This window comes from Leptopilina boulardi, unplaced genomic scaffold (assembly GCF_019393585.1).
Source record: "Leptopilina boulardi isolate dan_hultmark-lab unplaced genomic scaffold, ZJU_Lbou_2.1 LbouV2_51, whole genome shotgun sequence".
Lineage (NCBI taxonomy): Eukaryota > Metazoa > Arthropoda > Insecta > Hymenoptera > Figitidae > Leptopilina > Leptopilina boulardi.
This window is the reverse complement of record NW_026137996.1, coordinates 1,536,629-1,558,051: the sequence shown is the minus strand read 5'-3', so window position 1 is coordinate 1,558,051 and position 21,423 is coordinate 1,536,629. Positions and strand designations below refer to the sequence as shown.

At 24.7% G+C, this 21,423-nt stretch overlaps 2 protein-coding genes across 9 annotated transcripts in view; both read left to right on the top strand.

The window, feature by feature from the left end:
• Positions 1–4,335, top strand: part of LOC127289892 (myc box-dependent-interacting protein 1) — a 32,704-nt gene extending 28,369 nt beyond the window's left edge. Inside the window, exons 7-9 of one of the 3 annotated variants that reach the window (XM_051318137.1) lie at positions 142–366; positions 1,395–1,537; positions 1,656–4,335. In XM_051318137.1, the coding sequence (XP_051174094.1) occupies positions 142–366; positions 1,395–1,537; positions 1,656–1,736 (449 nt within the window). In that variant the 3' untranslated portion in view covers positions 1,737–4,335. Of the gene's footprint in view, positions 1–141; positions 367–1,358; positions 1,538–1,655 lie in introns of all 3 variants that reach the window. The other 2 variants (XM_051318136.1, XM_051318138.1) reach the window with 2 other exon arrangements.
• A 2,018-nt stretch (positions 4,336–6,353) lies between these two features.
• Positions 6,354–21,423, top strand: part of LOC127289894 (guanine nucleotide-binding protein G(q) subunit alpha) — a 30,608-nt gene continuing 15,538 nt past the window's right edge. For all 6 annotated transcript variants that reach the window (XM_051318141.1, XM_051318143.1, XM_051318145.1 and 3 more), the window contains exon 1: positions 6,354–7,827. In XM_051318141.1, coding sequence (XP_051174098.1) covers positions 7,710–7,827 — 118 coding nt within the window. In that variant the 5' untranslated portion in view covers positions 6,354–7,709. The remainder of the gene's footprint in view (positions 7,828–21,423) is intronic.

Here is a 21,423-nt window from a genome sequence, read left to right as displayed (position 1 = left end):
TTGAAAAATTGTGCTTTTTGTCGTATTTAACCAAAAAAAAAATTTTTTTTATATAAATTGACTAAGTGTATTGTAACGCTATATAATTGAGAAAAATTGAATTGTGTGGTTTGAGAGTGTGGTTTGTTTTGCGTGTTACAGCTTTGGATGATTCCACAGCGGCAGCAACTGGAGATTCGTCGCCAACAACTCAATTAAATGGCAACGCTAATAGCAATGCTAACAGCAATGCCAATAGCAATGCTAATAGCAATGTTAACAGCAATGCTAACAGCAATGATAATTCCCTCAATAATCAAGATGAGTCCACGAAAAATGCAATTTTACCTGCCAAAAGAGTAGAAGAATTGTACGATATACCTGTTGGTAAGTATTTTTTTTTTGACCCTCAAAAAATACACAAGATAATTTGTCTGCGATCATATTTTTTCTTAAAATGAAAATAGAAATTCGTTTATTATCGAGAATTTTATCAATTTAATTTTTTGAGTAAATAAGAATCGTATTAAATTTTTTATTCACTTGGTATAAAATTTAAAAAAATGTTTGCAGATAAATTATCTTAATTCAATGATATTAATTTGTGTGGTATCTGTTTTAAAAAAAGCTATAAAAAATGCAATTATTGTTTTTGTAATTACTTTGAATGTAACTAATTTTATTAACAGTTTTCACAGTTTTTATTTAGATTGCAATAATTACAATTGTTATATTATTTTTATATTAATATTTAAATTACACGATTATAATAATTACAATTGAAATATTGTAACGTTCATAATTTTAAGATTATAAAAATTACAATTACAACTACAAAATTGAAATAATTATAATTATAAGATTGTAAATGTAATTAAAAAATTATAATCACAATTGCAAAATAGAAATAATTATACTTATAAAATTGTGGAAATTATAATTACAAGATTACAATAATTACAATTATAAGAATACAAGGGTAATTACAAAATTAAAATTTTACAAATAAAACATAAATAGTAAAATATTTTTTTTTAATGAAATTTTTGAAGTAAATTTGTAATTTGCAAGTAATTTTTTTTTTTGATAAATATTCACGTCTCAATTAAATTGATTTCAATAATTATTTTTTAAATTAGTAACAAAATAAAAATTAATTTTGCAAATTTTTGAGATTTTTATAAAATTCTGATTTAATTTTTTTATGACATATTGAGTTTTTTTTTTTAAATTAGAATATAATTTTGATAAATTGAAAATAAAAATAGAAAAAAAAAACTTTATAATTTGCCTGCCATTGTGTGCATGATCTTGTAGAAAATGAATATTAAAAGAGACACAGATCGTTACTTAATGGCAGCAAATTCAATAATTTTTAGAGGTGGAATATGAAAATGGTACCCATTTATCTACAGGGGCGACAACCGACAACTTGCCAGCAGGAGTTCTTTACAGGGTGAAGGCAACGTACAAATATAATCGTGAAGACGTTGACGAGCTTTCCTTTGAAGTTGGTGAAATAATTCGTGTTATTGAATATGACGATCCAGAAGAACAGGTTCGTATTTTTCAAAAATTTCTAAAAAAAAAATAATAATTTTTTCTCAAAAAAACTATTGTTTTATTTATATTTAATTTAATATAAAATTTTATTTATTGTAATTGCTGTTTTTTAGGAGGAAGGATGGCTAATGGGAATAAAAGAAGGCGCCAATGAGAAGGGAATGTTTCCGGCAAATTTTACAAAGCCTCTGTGAATGGTTTGCTCAATGTGCAACGTACACTCCAATGCTCACAGAAACAGCGTATTTTTTTAAGGTAGTCGAAACGATGTTATTACCGAAAGTGAGAAACTTGCAGTCAGTCAAGGTATTTATAAGGAGATTAATATAGAAAGATTCAAAAAAGAAAAAGAAAAAAAAAAAAAGAGGAACAAAAAAAAATGCAAATTTCGAGACTGTAAAATATAACGTCGTAACAATATTGAGATAGTATTTGCTGGAGGGTACTGCCGAGTATTTCAAGCCCAGAGTGCCTTAACCAGCCACTGTCTGTGCCAACTGACATTCACTGCTTTTTTTTCTTTTTTTTTTTTTAAATTAGAGTATGGAATTGTCCTCTCATAATCACTAATCAAATGAGATATTTAATTGATTTAATATAATACATCTTATCTACATAAACGCAATTATATACTATATATATATAAAAAAAAATCTATATAATTATTAAATTAATATACTATTTTATGAAAGAGATAAAAAAAACAGAAAAAAAATTGTACATAGATATGAATAATTTTTAAGACTATTTTATGAAATAACTTTGCGGCCACCGAATTCGTCGTTTAAGAAATAATTATTAATCTTAGGCTATATATATATACATAATTATTATATTTGAGGGAAAAAAAAGAACACCTCTCATTCGGAGATGATGCCAAATTAATCGTGGTCCAATTTATCTATTCGCAAGTGTCAAATAGTGATTCGTTGCGATACGAAAACACCAATGTGAACGAAAAAAAAAATAATAATAGTTCCCATTAGATGACTTTCTTTAAAAATTCCAATTAACGTACCTTCTTAGATTTGTTTTTTTTTTTTTTTTTTTGAATCGAAACGGATTGCATTATATATTGCATTATCATACATTAGACTTGTATGATGAAAACGCATTTTATTATTCTACTAATGGGATCTATTTAATGACTGCATATCTACATTTTATTTACAATTTTCATATGACACATTGTTATCTACGTAAAACTCTTATTCTTTGTATATCAATTTTTAAAAAATTGCAGCTGTCATTTATTTTTTATTTTTTTTTTTTGCTGCTGAAAATAGTACATACCTCCAATAATGGTTCAGGTTTTCCAACTATTATCAGTTGTAAGGAATCTAGAGCTACTTGCACTATATAGTGTAAGAAAGGAAAAATTTGACCTGAGACCTTCGTTTATGGATTGTTCTTTTTGTTAAATTTATATATTTTTGCGTTGAAGGTTCAATCCATTTTTTTGTTACATTCATCGGAAAAAATGTAACTTGATTTATTTATTCAAAATGATTACGTTTACAGTGTATTCTTGAAATTTGTTCATTTACAAAAATTGTTTTTTTCATATTGTAGTTACAATGAAAATTATGCTAAAAATTATAATTTTCTTTTTATAATTTTTTAAACGGAAAAAATTAATCTCAAAATTTAATTAAATTTGAATTAATTATATTTGATTTTAATTTTAAATCTCGAAATTTAGAAATAAATTTAATATTTTTTTTTTTTAAAGTTCTTTTTTTCGAGACTTAGAACATTCCGATTAAATTTTCCAAGGATTGAATTTATTTAAGATTATCCTGTGAATGTAGTCATTTTTATTTTATAAAATATTGTTTCTTTCAATGCGAAAATATTGTGAAATATTTTTTTTAGTTTAAGTTGCGCTTAATTAAATTATTATCAAAGTAACTAGAATGCGCACAGTTTGATTTTACATTGCGACTTTTGAATTGTAATCTATTGTGAATAATTTAATTTTATATAATATTAATTACAAATCGATTCATAATTATATTTTAATAATAATTTAATGTTACATTAATCCGTATTATTAATTAAATATCGATTAATATTTTATTAATAATAATTTATCGGAAAATAATCTACTATTGAAATTATTAATCGATTTGTAATTACGATTTTTTTTATAAAAAATGAAATTTTCCGACTTATTCGAAAATTTGAATTTGAAATTCGCGCACTAATGATCGATTATTATTTCGAGATATGAATCGAATATTGAATCAAATTTTCGATATTTATTTGTTTACTAACCTAAAAATTAGTGCAAAAAAATACTGATCAGTATAATTGATATTAGATTTTTAAAGTAATTAGAAAATTTAAAATTTTTGAATATATTTTTTTCTTGTATCTAATTATGAAAGTTTGATTGAAATATTCTATTTTCGATTATCGATAGTGGCGCAAACGCAAACTGTGCGATTTAAAGAACAAAGATACAGAAATTTGAAAAGGTATATAGAAAGTTTTTTCTTTTTTTTTTTTTGTTAATTATGCACATTTTAAAATGAAATATCAATTGATTCTAATCTGTTAAAATAATTTCTATATAAAAATGATAATAAGGTGATTAATGCATCAGTGTATTAGCTATCCATTGTTATTTCATTTGTCACTTTTACGTCATGTTGTTTAATTCTACTGGAAAAACCATAACCTTAGCATAAATTATATTGATAGTAACGAATACAATGCTTATATAATTGTAATTACTGCCTGTATCGATTAGGTATCGATAATAATAAATAGTTAGTGGTTTGTAATGAACCATTGTTGCGATCCTAGGAAGATTTTAACCAGTCGAAAATCCAGTTCCAAACGATCCAAGTAATAAGGTTATGTTTCATTTTTTTTTATTTTTTAAAAACTGAAATATATTTTGAAATTTATTGCATGAATATTCGGGAATTATATTTATTTACTATTATTTTTTGTATACTGTATTTATTATTTTTCTTTGTATGTACTTATATATATATATTTTTTTTTGTTATTGTTTTAGATATAGTATTATAATGTGCAATTATTTTTTTATTGAATCATCGCGTCTGGATGAATGTATATGTTTTATATATATGTGTATATGCATATCATTGGATTATTGACAAGATTGAATTAAGTGTGTTTCATCGAGCAAGGTCGATAAAAAGTGACAAAATGGCTTTGGTCTATTCCAAGTATTAAATTTCACAATTCTGCGGAAGTATGTCTACAAATTATAGGAAGCGAGAAGCCCCTCCTAATCCTAATCTGCTTAAAAATCGATGCCAAGGGCTTTGTTTGTTTTACAAGTTCAAACCAAAGAGAACTGGCAAGTTTGAAGGTAAAATTCAGTTATGTGTTTCATACGATCTTGAGCTTCACATTCAGATATTCAAGGATGCAGGAAGAGCTTTAGTAAAATTAAATTAAATTTAAATGTAACTTATGTACATTTTTATTTTCAACAAAAACATTTTTTGTTATTATTTTTAGCTGAATTAAATTCAAAACTTCAAATGGAAGTTAAATTTTTAAGAAACAAAACTTCTTTTTTTTTAATTTTTTTTTTTTTTTTATGTTAACTTTGATTAGAAAAATTAAGAAGGAATTTTTATTTTAGATTTAAATTTTAATATATTTTTATTATTTTCGTTATTTTATTATTATTTTGTGATTTATTTTTTTATTCTGTTTTTATTAATACAGATTTGATATTGTTTATTTGTTTCAGTGAGATTTTGATTTTCACTTCGACACTGATTTTGAAAAAGAATTTTTTTTATACAAATATACAAATTCTTAATGATGAAATTATAATATAAAGAGAAGCATTTTTTTTTTTTTTGGTAAAAGATCCAAGGTTTAGAAAGTAATATAGTATTTCTTCATCATTTCCAAGATAATTGTAGATATTAAAAAAAACCAGTAAGTGCAAACTAATATTTATTATTGAGATTATAATAATATTCAGTACATATAAACTTTCGGTTTTAAGTATTTTTTTTAAATATTCACATTTAAATTATTTTTATAATAATTTTTTAACATTCCTCTAATATTTGAAATATTTATGAATTATTGTATTTTAAGGAATTTAAAGTACATTTGTATTTAATAATTTGCATATTAATTATTTCAAAGAATTACGAATTTATTTTTTCGATTTAAAAAAAAATTTGATATATTTAAAAAAAAATCATAATAAGATTAGTTAAATTTTATCATAATTATTTAAATATCGTAAAATAATAAAATTTGGTAAATTTTGCAGAAAATTCAAAAAAAAAATAAGTGAAAGGGTGCCAAATTCACTAGTGTCGCCCCTGGTGGAACCGGCAAAAATTGTATCGAGCGCCATCTTGCGACAATGCGGTTTACTAAAGTGTGAGTAAGTGAATTGAAGTGAATGTCGTCTGGATAGTAGATTAATCTCGCGTGTGTAATTGCGTCTTTTTTTATAAACTATTTTACAGATTGTAGAAGTTATTAACAATTGTGGTGATATGTTGATTGTTCTAATGAATGAATGAAAAGGACTGAAGTATTTTCAAAGTGAAGCCTGTCAAGTGAATAAATCAAGCAAAGTCAAGGGGAAAGAAAAAAAAAAAGAGAGGTAAATTTCTTGTGTCGAGAAAGAGACACAAAAAACAGTCTTTGAGAAAGAAAGAGTTAAAAGAGAGATAGAGAAAGAGGAAAAAAAAAAGACGAGATCTTTTTAAAGAAGTGAGAAAAGGGAAAATGGATAAGGAATAATAAAATCGAAAATAGAACAAGGAACGTTCGTTTAAGGTTTTTTTACATTCAAGGAACTAGAAGAGTTTGACTAATTGTAAGTGGATACTTTTTTTTTTTATCTCTCCAAGTGTGTAAATACGTTGCCAATAATTCTTTTTTAACCTAAAAAAAAAAAGTGAGAAGTTGGTACGTGCCATCGTCCGTGCCTCCTCTCGGCAGATTGTGGCAACTGCTCCAGCCTCCTCTCTTTGGCTGATTTTTCTAATCTTGTTAGTGTGAAGACACGTGCGCGCCGCTCGAACGCGTCTGACTGTGTTACCTCGACGACGAGTCATCTTTACTTGGGCTTCACCAATCTGGTTTGGCCTAATAAGATTTTCGGCGAGCGAAGCTTGATAAAGAGCCGAGTCACAGTCAGGGACGTTAAACAAATTCAAACCTTCGGCACCGGCTGTTCGTGTGTGGGAAGTAACAGAATAGAGAGCATTAGCAGCAGACGATTTCCTCTTCACCTTCGGCGAAGTTCATGGCGGTTGGTAGTGACTTGAGTGTGTGACACAGTGCATCGTTTATATATATATATATATGTTCAAATATATATATACATATTGATAATCATTGGTGCGTGTGGATCACGGAATATAGCAGCAAAAGAGAAAAACGGTGGTCTATGTGTTTGTGTGCAAGTGAGAGAGAAAGAGAGAAAGTGACAGACAGAAGAGAGAGCGCGCGCGGTGGGTTACCACACCCAACCGCGCCGGGAGTCGAGTGAACGAAGGCGTACGAGTAAAAGCGTGTGTGTGCAGGGTGAGGGACCCAAGGACCACCAGGGTGGTCGACGGGTCACCGGAATTAACGTCCTGGTCATCCTAATAAAAGTGTCTAAAGAAAAAGGTGCGCCGGCGATTTTAGAGGAAACGCGTGTGTGACCGGTTCGCGTATATTCTGCTCCGAGTACAGTGTGTCGGTGTGTCGCTGGCGTCATTCAGCCCTGTCAGGAGTGTTCCGCCGCATGTGTGAGGAAAAAATAAAAAAAAGGTGTTTCAGGAAAAATAGGTTTTAAAGGTCCAAGTCAACATTAACGGGAATCAAGAAAATAATTGTCAAAAAGAAAAATAGTAAAATTCGACGATCATTGGGGGATCAAATAAAGATAAAAAAAAAAAAATCAGGAATTATAGGAACGGCGGGTTCTAAGGTCAGTGGCAGTGGCTATAAAGCCAGCAAAACGGCGACAAAAAGGCGAGACAAAAAATTGGTGTTTTTCACATTGACAAGATAATATACGTCGAAGCGACCGCGACGACGTCGACGACGACGATCAAGAGTGCCCGCTGGCTGTCGCGCTCGGGCGGCCTACTCTGTCGCTCCCTCCCCCCTCATACACCCTCCTCCCGTCGAGGAGGATCCCACTGCCCTGAATCATGGCGTGTTGCCTGTCGGAAGAGGCCAAGGAACAGAAACGAATCAACCAGGAGATTGAACGTCAACTCAGGAGGGATAAACGTGATGCCAGGCGGGAACTTAAGCTCCTCTTACTTGGTGAGTTTTTATTTTTTAAATGAAAAAAAAAAAAGTGAAACCCTCGTGGTTACTATTTTACAACATATAATACACTCCTCCACCCTTTACATGACCCCAACATCAAAGAGGCCTCGTCCATCAACTTTCCCATAAACAATTTTGTTTTGTTTCTATAAAAAGGTTTATTTGTCTGATAAAAACACGAGCAAACTGCTCCAAGTTTTTTTATGACATGTTTTTATAGAGATGAAATTTTGTATCTAGAAATGTTGAGATTTTTTAAAAATATCAATTATTAAATATAAATAAATGGCAGTTTATTTTTCAAAAAAATAATCAAATTTGACGAATTTCCTATTAATTAATATACATTTGGTGAAATTTCATTTTGACATAACCTAAAAATGAATTTAACTGGATAATTATTATTTATTGTTTCTAATTGGATTTAAATAAAAATTATTAGTTATGATTGTTTGGTAGAAATATTAAAAAATTGATTAAGAATTTGTTTATTTAAAAAATAACAGTCTGCTACAATTAGAAATATGTATTTTTCTTTGTAAACATGACATTAATTTTTGAATAATAATTTGAATTGTAAACATTGTACGTAAATGTTTTAAAGTAATATTATATAATACAAAAAATATTTGTCAAATTAAATTTTAGTAAATTAATTAATTTCATTGTTGATGCAGAATTACATAGTTAATTGAAAAGATATACAAAAAAAAGTAAAATAAAATATTTATTTAAATTAAACCTATTTTTTCTTTTTTTGAGTCAATGACCTACCGATTTAATTTCTGAGAACAGATTGTGTAATTTTGATATAAATTTATCACAAATATTATTGTTTCATATTGTTTATATTTTAAATTGTTTTTGTTTATTAATATCCATATGGATTATTTTTCTTTTTTTAATTAAAATGCGATATAATATTTATAACAATATATCTACTTTTTTCTATTTTTTTTTTTTTTTTTTTTAATTTAATTATCTGAGTATTCAGATTAATATTTTATAAAAAAAACTGTATATCTTTTGACAATTCTCACGTGTGTGTTAATGATTAATGATTTGTACGTGATTTTATTAAAATTCCTCCTGTCCGTAAAACAATGAAACTAAAATCATTAATCTAGACGTAAATGTATATGACAATGAAAGTTTTTAATATACTTATATCTGAAGAATAATATTATTTTACTATTTTACTTTTTAAGGAATTGAAAATATTCCAAACATCTCTTTCTCTCTATATATATTTTATGATGCACGCGCGAAAATAAATATTTCCTGGAACAGATAAAATGTTTATTATATAAAATAGTTATAGTTTTGCTATTTTAGTAAAGTATTTAGTTATTTTGGCAAATTTTTTTTTACCCGTTTGAGGAGGGTAATAATTTTTCTAGATGACAAATTTGAATTAATTTTATTAAAAAAATTAGAAACTTTAATATTTTTATTAAAATTAAAGTAATTAATAAATTATATAATTATTGTATTTATAGATGGGTAATAGAATACTTTGTTTTTAAATTTACAAATATTTTTCACAGTTTGATATAGTTTACAAATTGTTTCACTCTCTTTCTCTCTTCTTCTTTCATTCAATTGAATGTGATTTCTATAACAAGCTTAACAGTTATTTTGTATAAATTATTGAAACTTCCTTTTTTAAAGGATTATATGTTGAAGGTTATATATTCAAAAGGTCTAGGAAGGTGTGATTTTTCATAATCAATTATCCACTTTGCATTTAATTAAGTAAATTAAAAAAATGTCCAATCTCTCTGAATCGTAAATCTTCTTTCACCTTTACTCTCATAATATTCACATCCGGCACTTTAAGGTCCCTTCGAAGTATTAAAAAGCCGTTCAAACGGTCCCATTTTTCGTTTTTTTTTTCTTGTAAGAAAATAGGAATTCTGTTTATATATTATTACATTTAATTTAATTTTTATTTTTCTTTTATTATTTGTATTTTTATTTATAAATAATAAATTTTTCCAAATTAATACTATTAATATGAGCTTAATGATAGAGATGAAATTTGTTTATTTACGTACAATTTTTATGGGTAATTAATCGTAGTTTTTTTTTTTACATTTTACTATATAATTATTTGTTTCTAACGCAATCAATATAATATGAAAAAATAATAGAAGAATTTAATCGGTTGAATTTCATTTCCTTTATGAATTTATATATAAATCTTTCGTATACGAGAATGACTCACACGTGGCTTAATGTAGAGACCAGAGTATAAAGTATTACGGACACTCATTGTACCGACATATTTCATTTGTACTTCCACTCGTATCCCTTAAATTAACTTCCAACTAATGGGACAGTCATTAGCTTATGGGGTTATAACTTTGACACTTGCATCGTTCACCTATATGTCAGTATAACTTTCTTGTATACTTAGGGGTTTATATCTCAAGAAGGATGTAAACAAAGTTCACTCACGTAAATCATAATTATTAAAAACACAATATTATTTTCTGTTAGAAAATTATTAGATTTTTCAAAATTTTAATTGCAAACTTATTTTTTTTTTTTATAAAAAATCTTTTTTTTAGGAATTATAAATATTTTTGTTATTTTAATTATTTTATTTCATAATATAGTTTCTTGCATTTTGATTATATTTATTCAATTATTATAAATTTATTTTAATTTATTATTATAAATTATTATATATATATATTTATTCAACAGAAACTTTTATTTAACCGATTTTTTATATAGAAAAATTTTTATTTTCCTAATTTTTCAAATTTTTTTTTTTTTTTAAATATTAGAAAATAAAATTTTGAAAAAATTTAAAATTATAAAAACACATTGATATTCTACTTCCTGTGTTTGAAAATTGCAGATATTAGATTGCAAAAAAAAAAAGAAAATGGCAAATTTTCCGGTATTCATTAAGGTCCTTGAAAAATATGATTCACACGCGAGCCATCCGCATAATATATATATATGTATTCCGTGGAAATGAGCATTCGCTTAAAACCTACGCGGGATCTATGTATGCCTATTCTGAATTCGTGCAGAGATGTATCTAACAAATACCACGACCGACCCACAAGTTTAATTTTGTTATATTGGTCTCTTCCTCTCTTTCTCTCGGTTCAGAAGTTTTACATATTATTTTCTCTGACAAGAAAAAAAAAAAATATATATATATATATCAATTTTTTTATTTTTCATTTATAATCGATTTCTGCGAATCATCGCATTTGTACTATAACGAATGCTGATGATTATATATTTAAAAATATAACAAATATTTTTTAGTAATTTTTTTACGGTACAAAGTTCAATAAATTATCCCTATGTCTGCTGGTATCTGATTTTTTTTTCATATATTATCTGGTTTTAGAAAAAAATGTAAATATTAATTTTTTTTTTTTTAAACTATTTTTTTTTATTTATGATTAAAGGAAATAAATTTTTTTCTTTTAAATTAAATTTTCATTTTTAATCGAATCATTAAAATTTATTGGTTGATTAAAAAATTGAGAATATTAACTGTCCGAAGTTTAAAAAAACAAAGTCATTTCAATTAATTACATTATTAATCTTTAATTCTGTTTTTCAAATATTGTGCTAATAATTATAATTGAAAAAAAAATGGATTTCGTAATGAGTAAATATAGAAAGATTTTATATGAAAATTATATTGTTTGCCAGTTGAAACGATAATTATGAATGTTTTATGTAGACCGACTGAAAAGTTTTGCTCACTCGGAAATGAGAATCTTTGGAGAACATAACTTCAGCTTAAAGTCACTAATTACTACCGAAACGAAGTTTCATTATCGCCTTATATATATATATATATATATATATATTTTGCACGCTCCCCTTATAATATATATGAGAGTCATTCGCGTGTGTTTTTAGCTCAGACTTGTAGCAATACGTTATATAGAAAAGTAGAAACTAAAAAGTGTTTTTGACAAAAAAAATTACGAAAGTTGAAAATAAAGACTTTAGAGGATTTTCTCCATGAAAAAAAAATCAAATTTTTTTGGGCAAACACAACTTTTGTGGAATTAAAATTAAAAAAAAAAAATTCTAATTTAAACACGAAAATAATTTATGTATGAGAAAATAATTATTTTAATCTATAAATTAATTTAAATTTACCGCAAAAATCGATTATCTACTTTACCTACAGTTCATAGATTGATAAATCGATTAATTTTGATTCTATGTAAAAATAAAAATTATTCTATTTAAAAATTTGTTTATGGGAAAATTTCTATTGAATTCGGTTTAATTAAAAAAAATTTCTACACCGCAGAGAAATATTTTATTGGCATTTATTTTGAGACAAAATTTATTTGAAAGCCAAATAAAAATATATATATTTATCCACAAAGTGTAATATAATTTTTTATTTATTTTAAATAAAAAAAATTATTTAGCAGAAATAAAATCTTATTCAACGTAAAAAAAATTTTTATTTAGCACAAATGAAATTTTTATTTAACTTGAAAAAAAATTTAAATACCTCTGAGATAAATATATTTTTTGAAAAAAAAATTTGGTTTTAAAGAAAATTCTGTTGAATATAAATTGTGTATATTTTTATTGTTTAATCTATAATAATATATATATATATATGAAGGTTAATTAATTATTGATTGACGGACCTATAATATTGTTGAAATCAAGTATTCAAACGTTAGTCATTTGAAATCGCGTGACTTGAGTAAGATTAGGTACTGGTACCTGAAATCGTTTTTTAAGAAGCGCAATTATCGTTGTTATAGGCCAATGACTTTAGCAGAGCCAAGTTCGTCGAACTGAAAAATCTATAATGTGAATCAAGTTCTTGACATCTCTCACGACAAAGAATTTCAATTTTCTCAATTTAATTTTTTTTAATTACATTAATTGTAAATTATGGACTTTAATTGAAAATTACTTTTCAATTATCGATTTTCCATTATTTTAATTTTTAATTCGAAAACGAAAATATTTTTTTTTCGATTTAAGCAAATTTTGAATATTAAAATAATTACAAACAATAAAGAAAATTATTTTTTTTTAATTTTTCACCAGTAAGAAGAACATTTTTTTTTATACAAAATAAAAATTTATTTAATTCAAATATACTCGATTACTTGGCTACTATCAAAAAAAAAAAAATTCTATAAAATAATTATTATTTAAATCAAATTAAATCGTATTTATTTCAAATACAGAAATTATTTGTTCAAATAAAATTTATTTTATTCAAGTAAATATTTATTTGATAATATAGTCAAGTAATCGTATTTAAATCAAATGAATTTTTTTTTCTTATGGGAAAAAAAAATTTTGTTTTACTTAAAATAATCCCCGTGAAAAAATTAAGATGCCGTTTCCTTTTAAGTCATTTAATAATATATAATATTAATAATAATAATAATAATTGTAAAGAATTTCACGTTTGAATTATCATTGATTCCATGTAAGGCAAGGACGGTGCAAATAGACTGGAACACATTGAGATGTTAACAATAGACTGGAACATATTCAAGTGTTAACAATAATTGGACTCGATAATAAAGTTATCGTTAAATGAAACGTGAACTCTGTCGCTAAGTGAAATGACCCAATTTACAGAACTTAAGTGGGAAAGAATTATTTAAAAAAAAAAAAAGAAATCTCCATATATATGATTTTTTTCGGCATGTATACTTTATTGTGGGAAAATTGTAAATTTTCCATGAAACAGTCTATTTGTTATTTTCTTATGCATACAATATTTTAAAAGTATACAACAGTTGAATAAAATTTCTTTTTTTTTAATATTTTATTTGTCACTTGAAGAATAATGTTCATTCAAAAGAAAATAGTCTATGAAAGTTTTTAATATGTTCTCTATCTCTTTTTTGTGTGCTTTGATCTTGATTTAATATCCGACATCCAGACATCTTTTTTTTTTTTTTATTATTTGAAACTTAAACTCTGTCTCTCTTCCGGTGCGGTAAAAATCCCTTGTCATGCATGAAGATTTTTTTTTTTTTTTGAGAATGAAATTGTCATTTCTTTCACTTTCCTCCCACGTAAATTCATTTAGTGGAATTAGAAAAATATTTTTTCTTAGTAATTCAATGAAAAAAAAAAATCTATCATTTTTCGTTCCATTAATAATTTAATTAAATAAAATTTAAGATTATTTAAATTTTAAATTTTATTTCATTCAAATAATTGATTATAAAATAATCTGTTTAATAATTATTATTATCAATTATAAATATTTAATGAAAGAGACAAATTTTTTTTTTTTTTTTTTTTGAGTTTACATTATTACATTTCTTTTTATTTTTAGTCTAATTTTATATTTCAAGAATTAAAATGACAATAATAAAAATTTACATTGAAAAAGAATTCTTGCGAAAATATATTGCGCATGCTCGCAAGAAATTTTGTCCTTGTTTCGTGGCACTAAAGCACATTTTAACGTAAAAAAAAAACTACTAGCACGTTATTAATGTTGTCACAAAACTTCATTTTCTGCTTTTATGCATTTTGATTAATATATATATATCAATAATCACTTGATATTATTCACCAAATTAAATTATAATTATAGTTTACATATATATTTCTATTAATTATTTAGAAATTTATTTACAATAATAATAATAATTGTTATTATTATTATTATTATTATTATTATTATTATTATTATTATTATTATTATTATTATTATTATTATTAATATTTTTATTATTATTTGTTTTTTAATTTTGCATTTTTAACGACAATGAATTTGAATGTCGAATTTGTGGAAAATAAATGAGCTTTTATTAAATTATATAAAAATAATAAAATATAGGTATATATTCAAATTTTTCATAAAAGTGTAAAATAGAAAGTAATTTAGTCGCACAGGTGTTTAAATACTAATATATTGTATACATTAATGGTGCTGCAATGAAAGCCATGTATTGAGTCACATGTTTTTTAATATAACATCAAAAATTAAATTTAGAAGCATTTGTTTAGATCGGATATATATATATATATATATATATATATATATATATATATATATATATATATATATATATAGAAGGTTATAATTTTCTCAAGATTAGAAATAAATATGTAAATTATGCAATTGGTTTCTTAATTCTGTTTAAAAAAAAGAAAAAAAAAAGAATGAATCATATATGTATATAGATTCACGTTATTCCAAGGTCTTATGCCAAATGTCAGTTATATATACTTATATATATGTTTATATAATTTTTCGTTTATAAATGTTTCACGAATATATAGATTATATATGTGGATTAATTTTTATATTAATGAATGGAACTTTATTTTGATTAATAATTACATAATTAAAATAATTATTAATTAAAAAAACATTCAATATCTATTTTATTTATTTCATATAATTTTTATTAATTTATTATTATCCCGTGTGGAAAAGTGATGTGGGCCCCCAGCGGGGGCCCTTATGGATCGCCCTCATGCCATGAGGGCCGCATATGGATGATCCATAGGGGCCCCTCATGGAAACGACATGCTCATCGATGAGGGCGCCCGCATGGGCGATCCATGAGGGTGCCCCTACGGGCGCCCTTATGGGCCCTCACGTTTGCCCTCATCTTGCCCTCAAGTTTGCCATAATGTTTTTTAATCAATAATATTAATAATAAAAGTTAATTAATAATAAATAAGCTTAAGTTATGAATAAATAACATATTTATTTAATAATTATTCAATTTTAAATTAAATTCTTACTCAAATTGAATTTATTAATTAACGTTCTAATTAATTAACTGTCTGATATAATTAAAAGTAATAATAAATTAATTAATTAAAAAATTAAAAAATATGTAATTTATGCATACTATTAACGGATATTTTCATTTTTCAATTAATTCATACATAGAATTAATGATTAAACGCAAACCTGAGAAATAAATAAATCTAACGCATGGGGGGAATCGAACCTACGACCTACGGACTATGAGTCTAACGCTTTACCAACTACGCTACGCACTCTACTTCAAAACGAATGCTAACTTCTTGATGCTATTTAAACTTCAAAAATACCTAACAAAGAAAAGTGCTTAACATCATTTAGTTAAAGTTAAGATATTAAATTATATTTTCCAATCAAATGCAATTTATAAAATATAATTAATTATATGCTTTATGATTATTATCATGAATCATCTCAGGTGAATTTTCAAAAAAAGTGTAAATATATTTTTATTAAAAACGCGTTTTTCGTTGTTCTGAATAATTATAAACATTAATTTTTTGGTGATAAAAAAATATTTGATTTTTGGACTTAGAAAATTTTGCTAATCGATCATGAGGGCGATCCATGCGGGCCCCTACGGTGGCCCTCATCTATTTTGCCATAAGTGTGAGTGTTATTTTCAAAAAAGTGTAAATATATTTTTATTAAAAACGCGTTTTTCGTGGTTCTGAATCATTATAAACATTAATTTTTTGGTGATAAAAAAATATTTGATTTTTGGGCTTAGAAAATTTTGCTAATCGATCATGAGGGCGATCCATGCGGGGCCCCTACGGTGCCCCTCATGGATTCGCCATAAGTGTGAGTGTTATTTTCAAAAAAAGTGAAAATATATTTTAATTAAAAACGCGTTTTTCATTGTTGTGAATCATTATAAACATTAATTTTTTGGTGATAAAAAAATATTTGATTTTTGGACTTAGAAAATTTTGCTAATCGAACATGAGGGCGATCCATGCGGGGCCCCTACGGTGCCCCTCATGGATTCGCCATATGGATCAGCCCTCATGGGCCCCCGCCGGGGGCCCCGAACTCTTGAGGGCAAGATCGTGGCTTTTTCCACACGGGATATTTTTTTCTAAAAAAAAATTCTATCAAAAATTGAGAATAAATTCTTGTCAATTTTTGTAGAATATTTCAATGCAAAAGTTATTTTTAAATTCCATGTATTCTACTTTTAAAAATAGAATATATTCTAAATTTATATAAACGCATTTATTGTTATTATTATTATTATTATTATTATTATTATTATTATTTTGAATTTTTTGCTAATTATGAGAAATAAATAAATATTTATTAATTGTTTTGAATAAAATTTTTTTAATTTTTGAATTAAATAAATTTTTTCCTCATATGAAACAAAAATGATTAATTTGTTTTGGATAAATTATTATTTTTATTTAATAATTTCGACCCTTATATAATAATTGGAAAAAAAAATAGTAGTGAATAAAGAAAAACCCCATTTAATTCTCCGTATACCTATTTGATTTAATATTTTCTTGATTCAAGAAAATTTTACTACAGTTTTTTTTTTATTTCTCCATTGTGTACTTTTTACAAAGTTTTACAATTTTTTCTTTACCACTAGTAATTTTACGATAGTTATATAGAAGTAAATTTTTTTTGAATTAAAAAAAAAATTTAGTTTAAATACGGACAAGTAAATGATTTTTTTTTTGAATCAATGATACTTTTTGGTTCAGTGTATACAACACTATAATCATTATTATACTTGATACAAAAAATTTTATAATAAATCATTTTTATTATTTTTTATCTCTTTCTTTGAATAATAGTAATAAAAAATTTTTTGTACTTTTTTTATTAGGGTTTTGAAAAGAAAATACAGAGATAATAATAATAATAATAATAATAATAATAATAATAATAGTATAAAATAATAATAATAATTATTATTAATATTATTTTTACAATGATTATTATTAGAAAAAGTATATTTATACAAAAGTTGTGCACCGGTTTTATTTTTAATAGAAACAAAACGCAGAAAAGTAATTCCAGTCGTTGCAAATTGTCGACCCCGCGATGAAACGTTATATTTTTCTTTCTCCCCCCGCTTTCTAGTTTTTTTTTATGTCTGTATACGCTTGGGGCAAACTTCTTCGACCTGGTACACTCTCTCTTTATTTTTTTTTGTTTTGTTTTACCAATGAATCGTTTACTCGTTGTTGTGAATATCGAAAGACAATTCACAAAATGTAAAATTTGGGCAGCGGCGTTGTCCTTCGATTTGTATCCGGAATGCGTACAACCGAACATATATATATATATACGTTGAGTATAGTAATACACACGAGGTTTTTCGTGCTGTTTTTCCCGATCGGTTTTGACATTGTTGGCTATATATATATATATATATATATATAATGCTTTTGAATGTTGGAAGCATATATATATATATAGTGTGCGTGGGGTTGGCCAGAGGGACTGCGGGATAAAGGGGGAGGCAAATATCGGGGCGGTGGTGCCGCGGCTGGGGTGGAAAGCAGGCGAGGTGCTCGTCGGCATCTATCGACCCAACCCAGTGCGGAGCCCAACGCCCTGGAAGGTTATACTCACTCTCTAGATCGAGGCGCGTCTATTTCTATTTCTTTTCCCATATATATATACATATATAGTTAACTCTATACGCATGATTATATATTCCCCAAAAAATTTATTTTTCTTTATACAAATTTCCATGTTGTTAATTGAATTTTATAAGGCCAAATTTCTATTTAGCTGGAATTTTTTTTTTTTATTCAATTGAAATTTTATTAATATTCAAATTTTGAATGGGTAGAATTTTTATTTATTCAAATTTTTATTTAACCAATTTTATCTTGACAAAATTTATAAATTGAAGAAATATTTTTATTGAATTGAATTTTTGTGTATTCAATTTTTTTATTTAGCAGAAATTTTATTTGGAAAAATATTTTATAATTGAATTTTTATTAATTTGCGAATATTTAAAAAAAAAAGAATTTTTAAGTATAAAAATTTTTATTTAATAGAATTTTTATTTTTACGAAAATTTTTATATATTCTAGCGAATTTTTATATTTAACAGAAATTTTCATCATTATAATATGTGCAGAATATATATTTGGCGAAATTATTTTAAATTGAATTTATATAAAGCCAAATTTTTATTTAACCAAATTTGTATTGAACAGAATTTCCATTATATATGTATATATAGGCGAAGAATAGATATTTAGGGAAATTATATTTTAAATCGAATTTATATTAAGCCGAATTTTTATAGGCAAGATTTTTTTAATAATTTTTTTTTCCTGAAGTAATTTTAAAAAAAAAAGATTTGTTAATAAAATATTATTTAAAGGAAAACAAAAAAAAAACAAAACAGAATTTTTTAGTGAGAATATTAAGCAAGTAGATTTAATATTTAATAAAAGACTGACAAACTTTCTATTTTTTTTAGCAACTATTGAAAAATCTATTATTTTGTTAATTTTCTAGTACTCGCATTGTTATATACCCCATATATGATTTAAACCTATATTTATATATTTAAAGAGAACAATTTTAGATTGCCAAATTTTTTCTGTTTTTTTATTTTATTATTTTTTTTTTTTATTTATATTTTTGAAAATATTTTTTTTTATATCCACTGATTAATAGAAATTATGCAATAATTTTGCAAAATTATTCTTTGTTTCTTGTATATATATATATTTACTGTTCAGTTTATATCGTGCAGAATTAAATGAATTCGATGAATATCTATTTAATTTGCACACTTGTCACAGAAAACATGACTACCTCCACTTAACTATTATTTTATCCATAATTGACGGTTATAGTTGTTTATTCGATCACATTTTCTCCAGAGACTAATTTTATCGTAATTTATTTTACATTTCGTATAATTAATTTACAATTATATTATTATTATTATTATTATTATTATTATTATTATTATTATTATATTAATTAATTTTAATTAATCAATTTATTTATATTAAAAATAATAATAATAATAATAATTGTATTAATATTTAATAAGAAAGGAAAAATCTCCAAAAATAATGATTATATTTCGAATTTCTATTAAATAGAATTTTATAAAATATAAATTTATATTTAACCAAATTTTATGAAATAGAATTTTTATTGAATTGAGTTTTATAGTACCACGTGATAATTTTACCCGAATTTTAATAATTTAATCTAATTTTAAAATAAATCATAATTTTTTTTTATAATTTCTAATTGGGAAATTTTAAAATGCTAAAATATTTCGGCTAAGTGAAAATTTTTTTTTCCTAATGAAAATTTCATATTTTTGTAATGTAAAAAATTGCTAAATTCGTGCAAAATGAATTAAACTTCGGATTGCAAGTGTGGGAAAATAGAAATTAACATTTAAAAATTCGGCTAAATAAAACTTTCTTGTTAAATATATAAAAACAAAAAATTTTGTGTTAATTATAAATATTTTGTTAAATAAAAAATTCTGTCGTTTATAAAAAAAAAATCCATCGAATTTAAAGGATTTTGCACATTAAAGTTCGGTTAAATGTAAAATTTGTTATAGAATATAAATTTAAATTTTAAATATAATTTTTGGTTTAATGATAATTATTTCTTAATGATTATAATAAATATATGATTGGCGTATAATTGTGTTTAATATAGGGAATTAATATACATAAATATATGTATAAAAAAAAAATTAGTAATGTTAGGTCATTGCTAAATATACACAATGATGGCTTCTTTTTATGATAGGCACCTTATAGTTAGGATACTTGTCATTCCAGTTTTCTGTTCTTATATTCAAATATAAGCTGTAAAATTCCGTATATATTTGCACACTATACTTTTTATAATTAATATACAATAACCTTTTCTCTCAAACTTGATTTAAAAAAAAAAAATATCGATTCGTATATTTATTTGTTTTTTTTTTATTCTTACATTTAGAGTAATATAATTATATTATATATTTCGATTGTGAAAGAAAAAAAAATCGGTTTTAATTTTCTTTAAAAAAAAAAAAAAATTTACGTTATAATATTATTTAGAGAAACGTTTGCGAAGAATATTTTTGAATTTTATATAAAAGTTGAGAGAAAAAAAAAATTGTGAAAAGAAAAAGAGATGGTTTCTTTTCCTATATCGCAGTTGCGTGTATATTATATATATACACTCTTTCTCTCTCGGATATCGTGTCCCCCCGCGATGCACACCCTTTATTTTTAAACTGTACATCCGAAGCACGTGCAATCCGAGACGGTTTATTGGTTCTGTCTCCATTGGCCTCATACATATATGTATATACATATACGTAAAATTTGAGATAAAAAAATTTTTTTTTTTTTATTTATTTTTTGAGTGCATCTCTCAATTATTATAGACGACATTTATCGTTGCGTGTTCAATTAAAAAAAAAATTTATAACAAATACAATCAGTACATATATATATATATATATATTGCGCAAACAATGCTTTTTTAGTGCTTATTGTAAATAATAATTATGGAATATTTAATATTTTTCGGGCGCATGATTATCTCATAAAAATCATTAATTAAAATTTTCATTTTAAAGAATTTTATTAGAAATAATTATTTTTTTAGACGAGTTTGCATTTGACAAAATTATACGAATTTTTATTTAAAAAAATGTTTTAGCTACCGAATTTTTTGTTTGGCACAATTTTTATTTTATAGTCATATTCTTCATACATAACTTTTTATTTTAAAAAAAATTTTAATTTAATCAAATTTTTAAATGACAGAAATTCAAAATTATCGAATTTTAATTTGTCGATTTT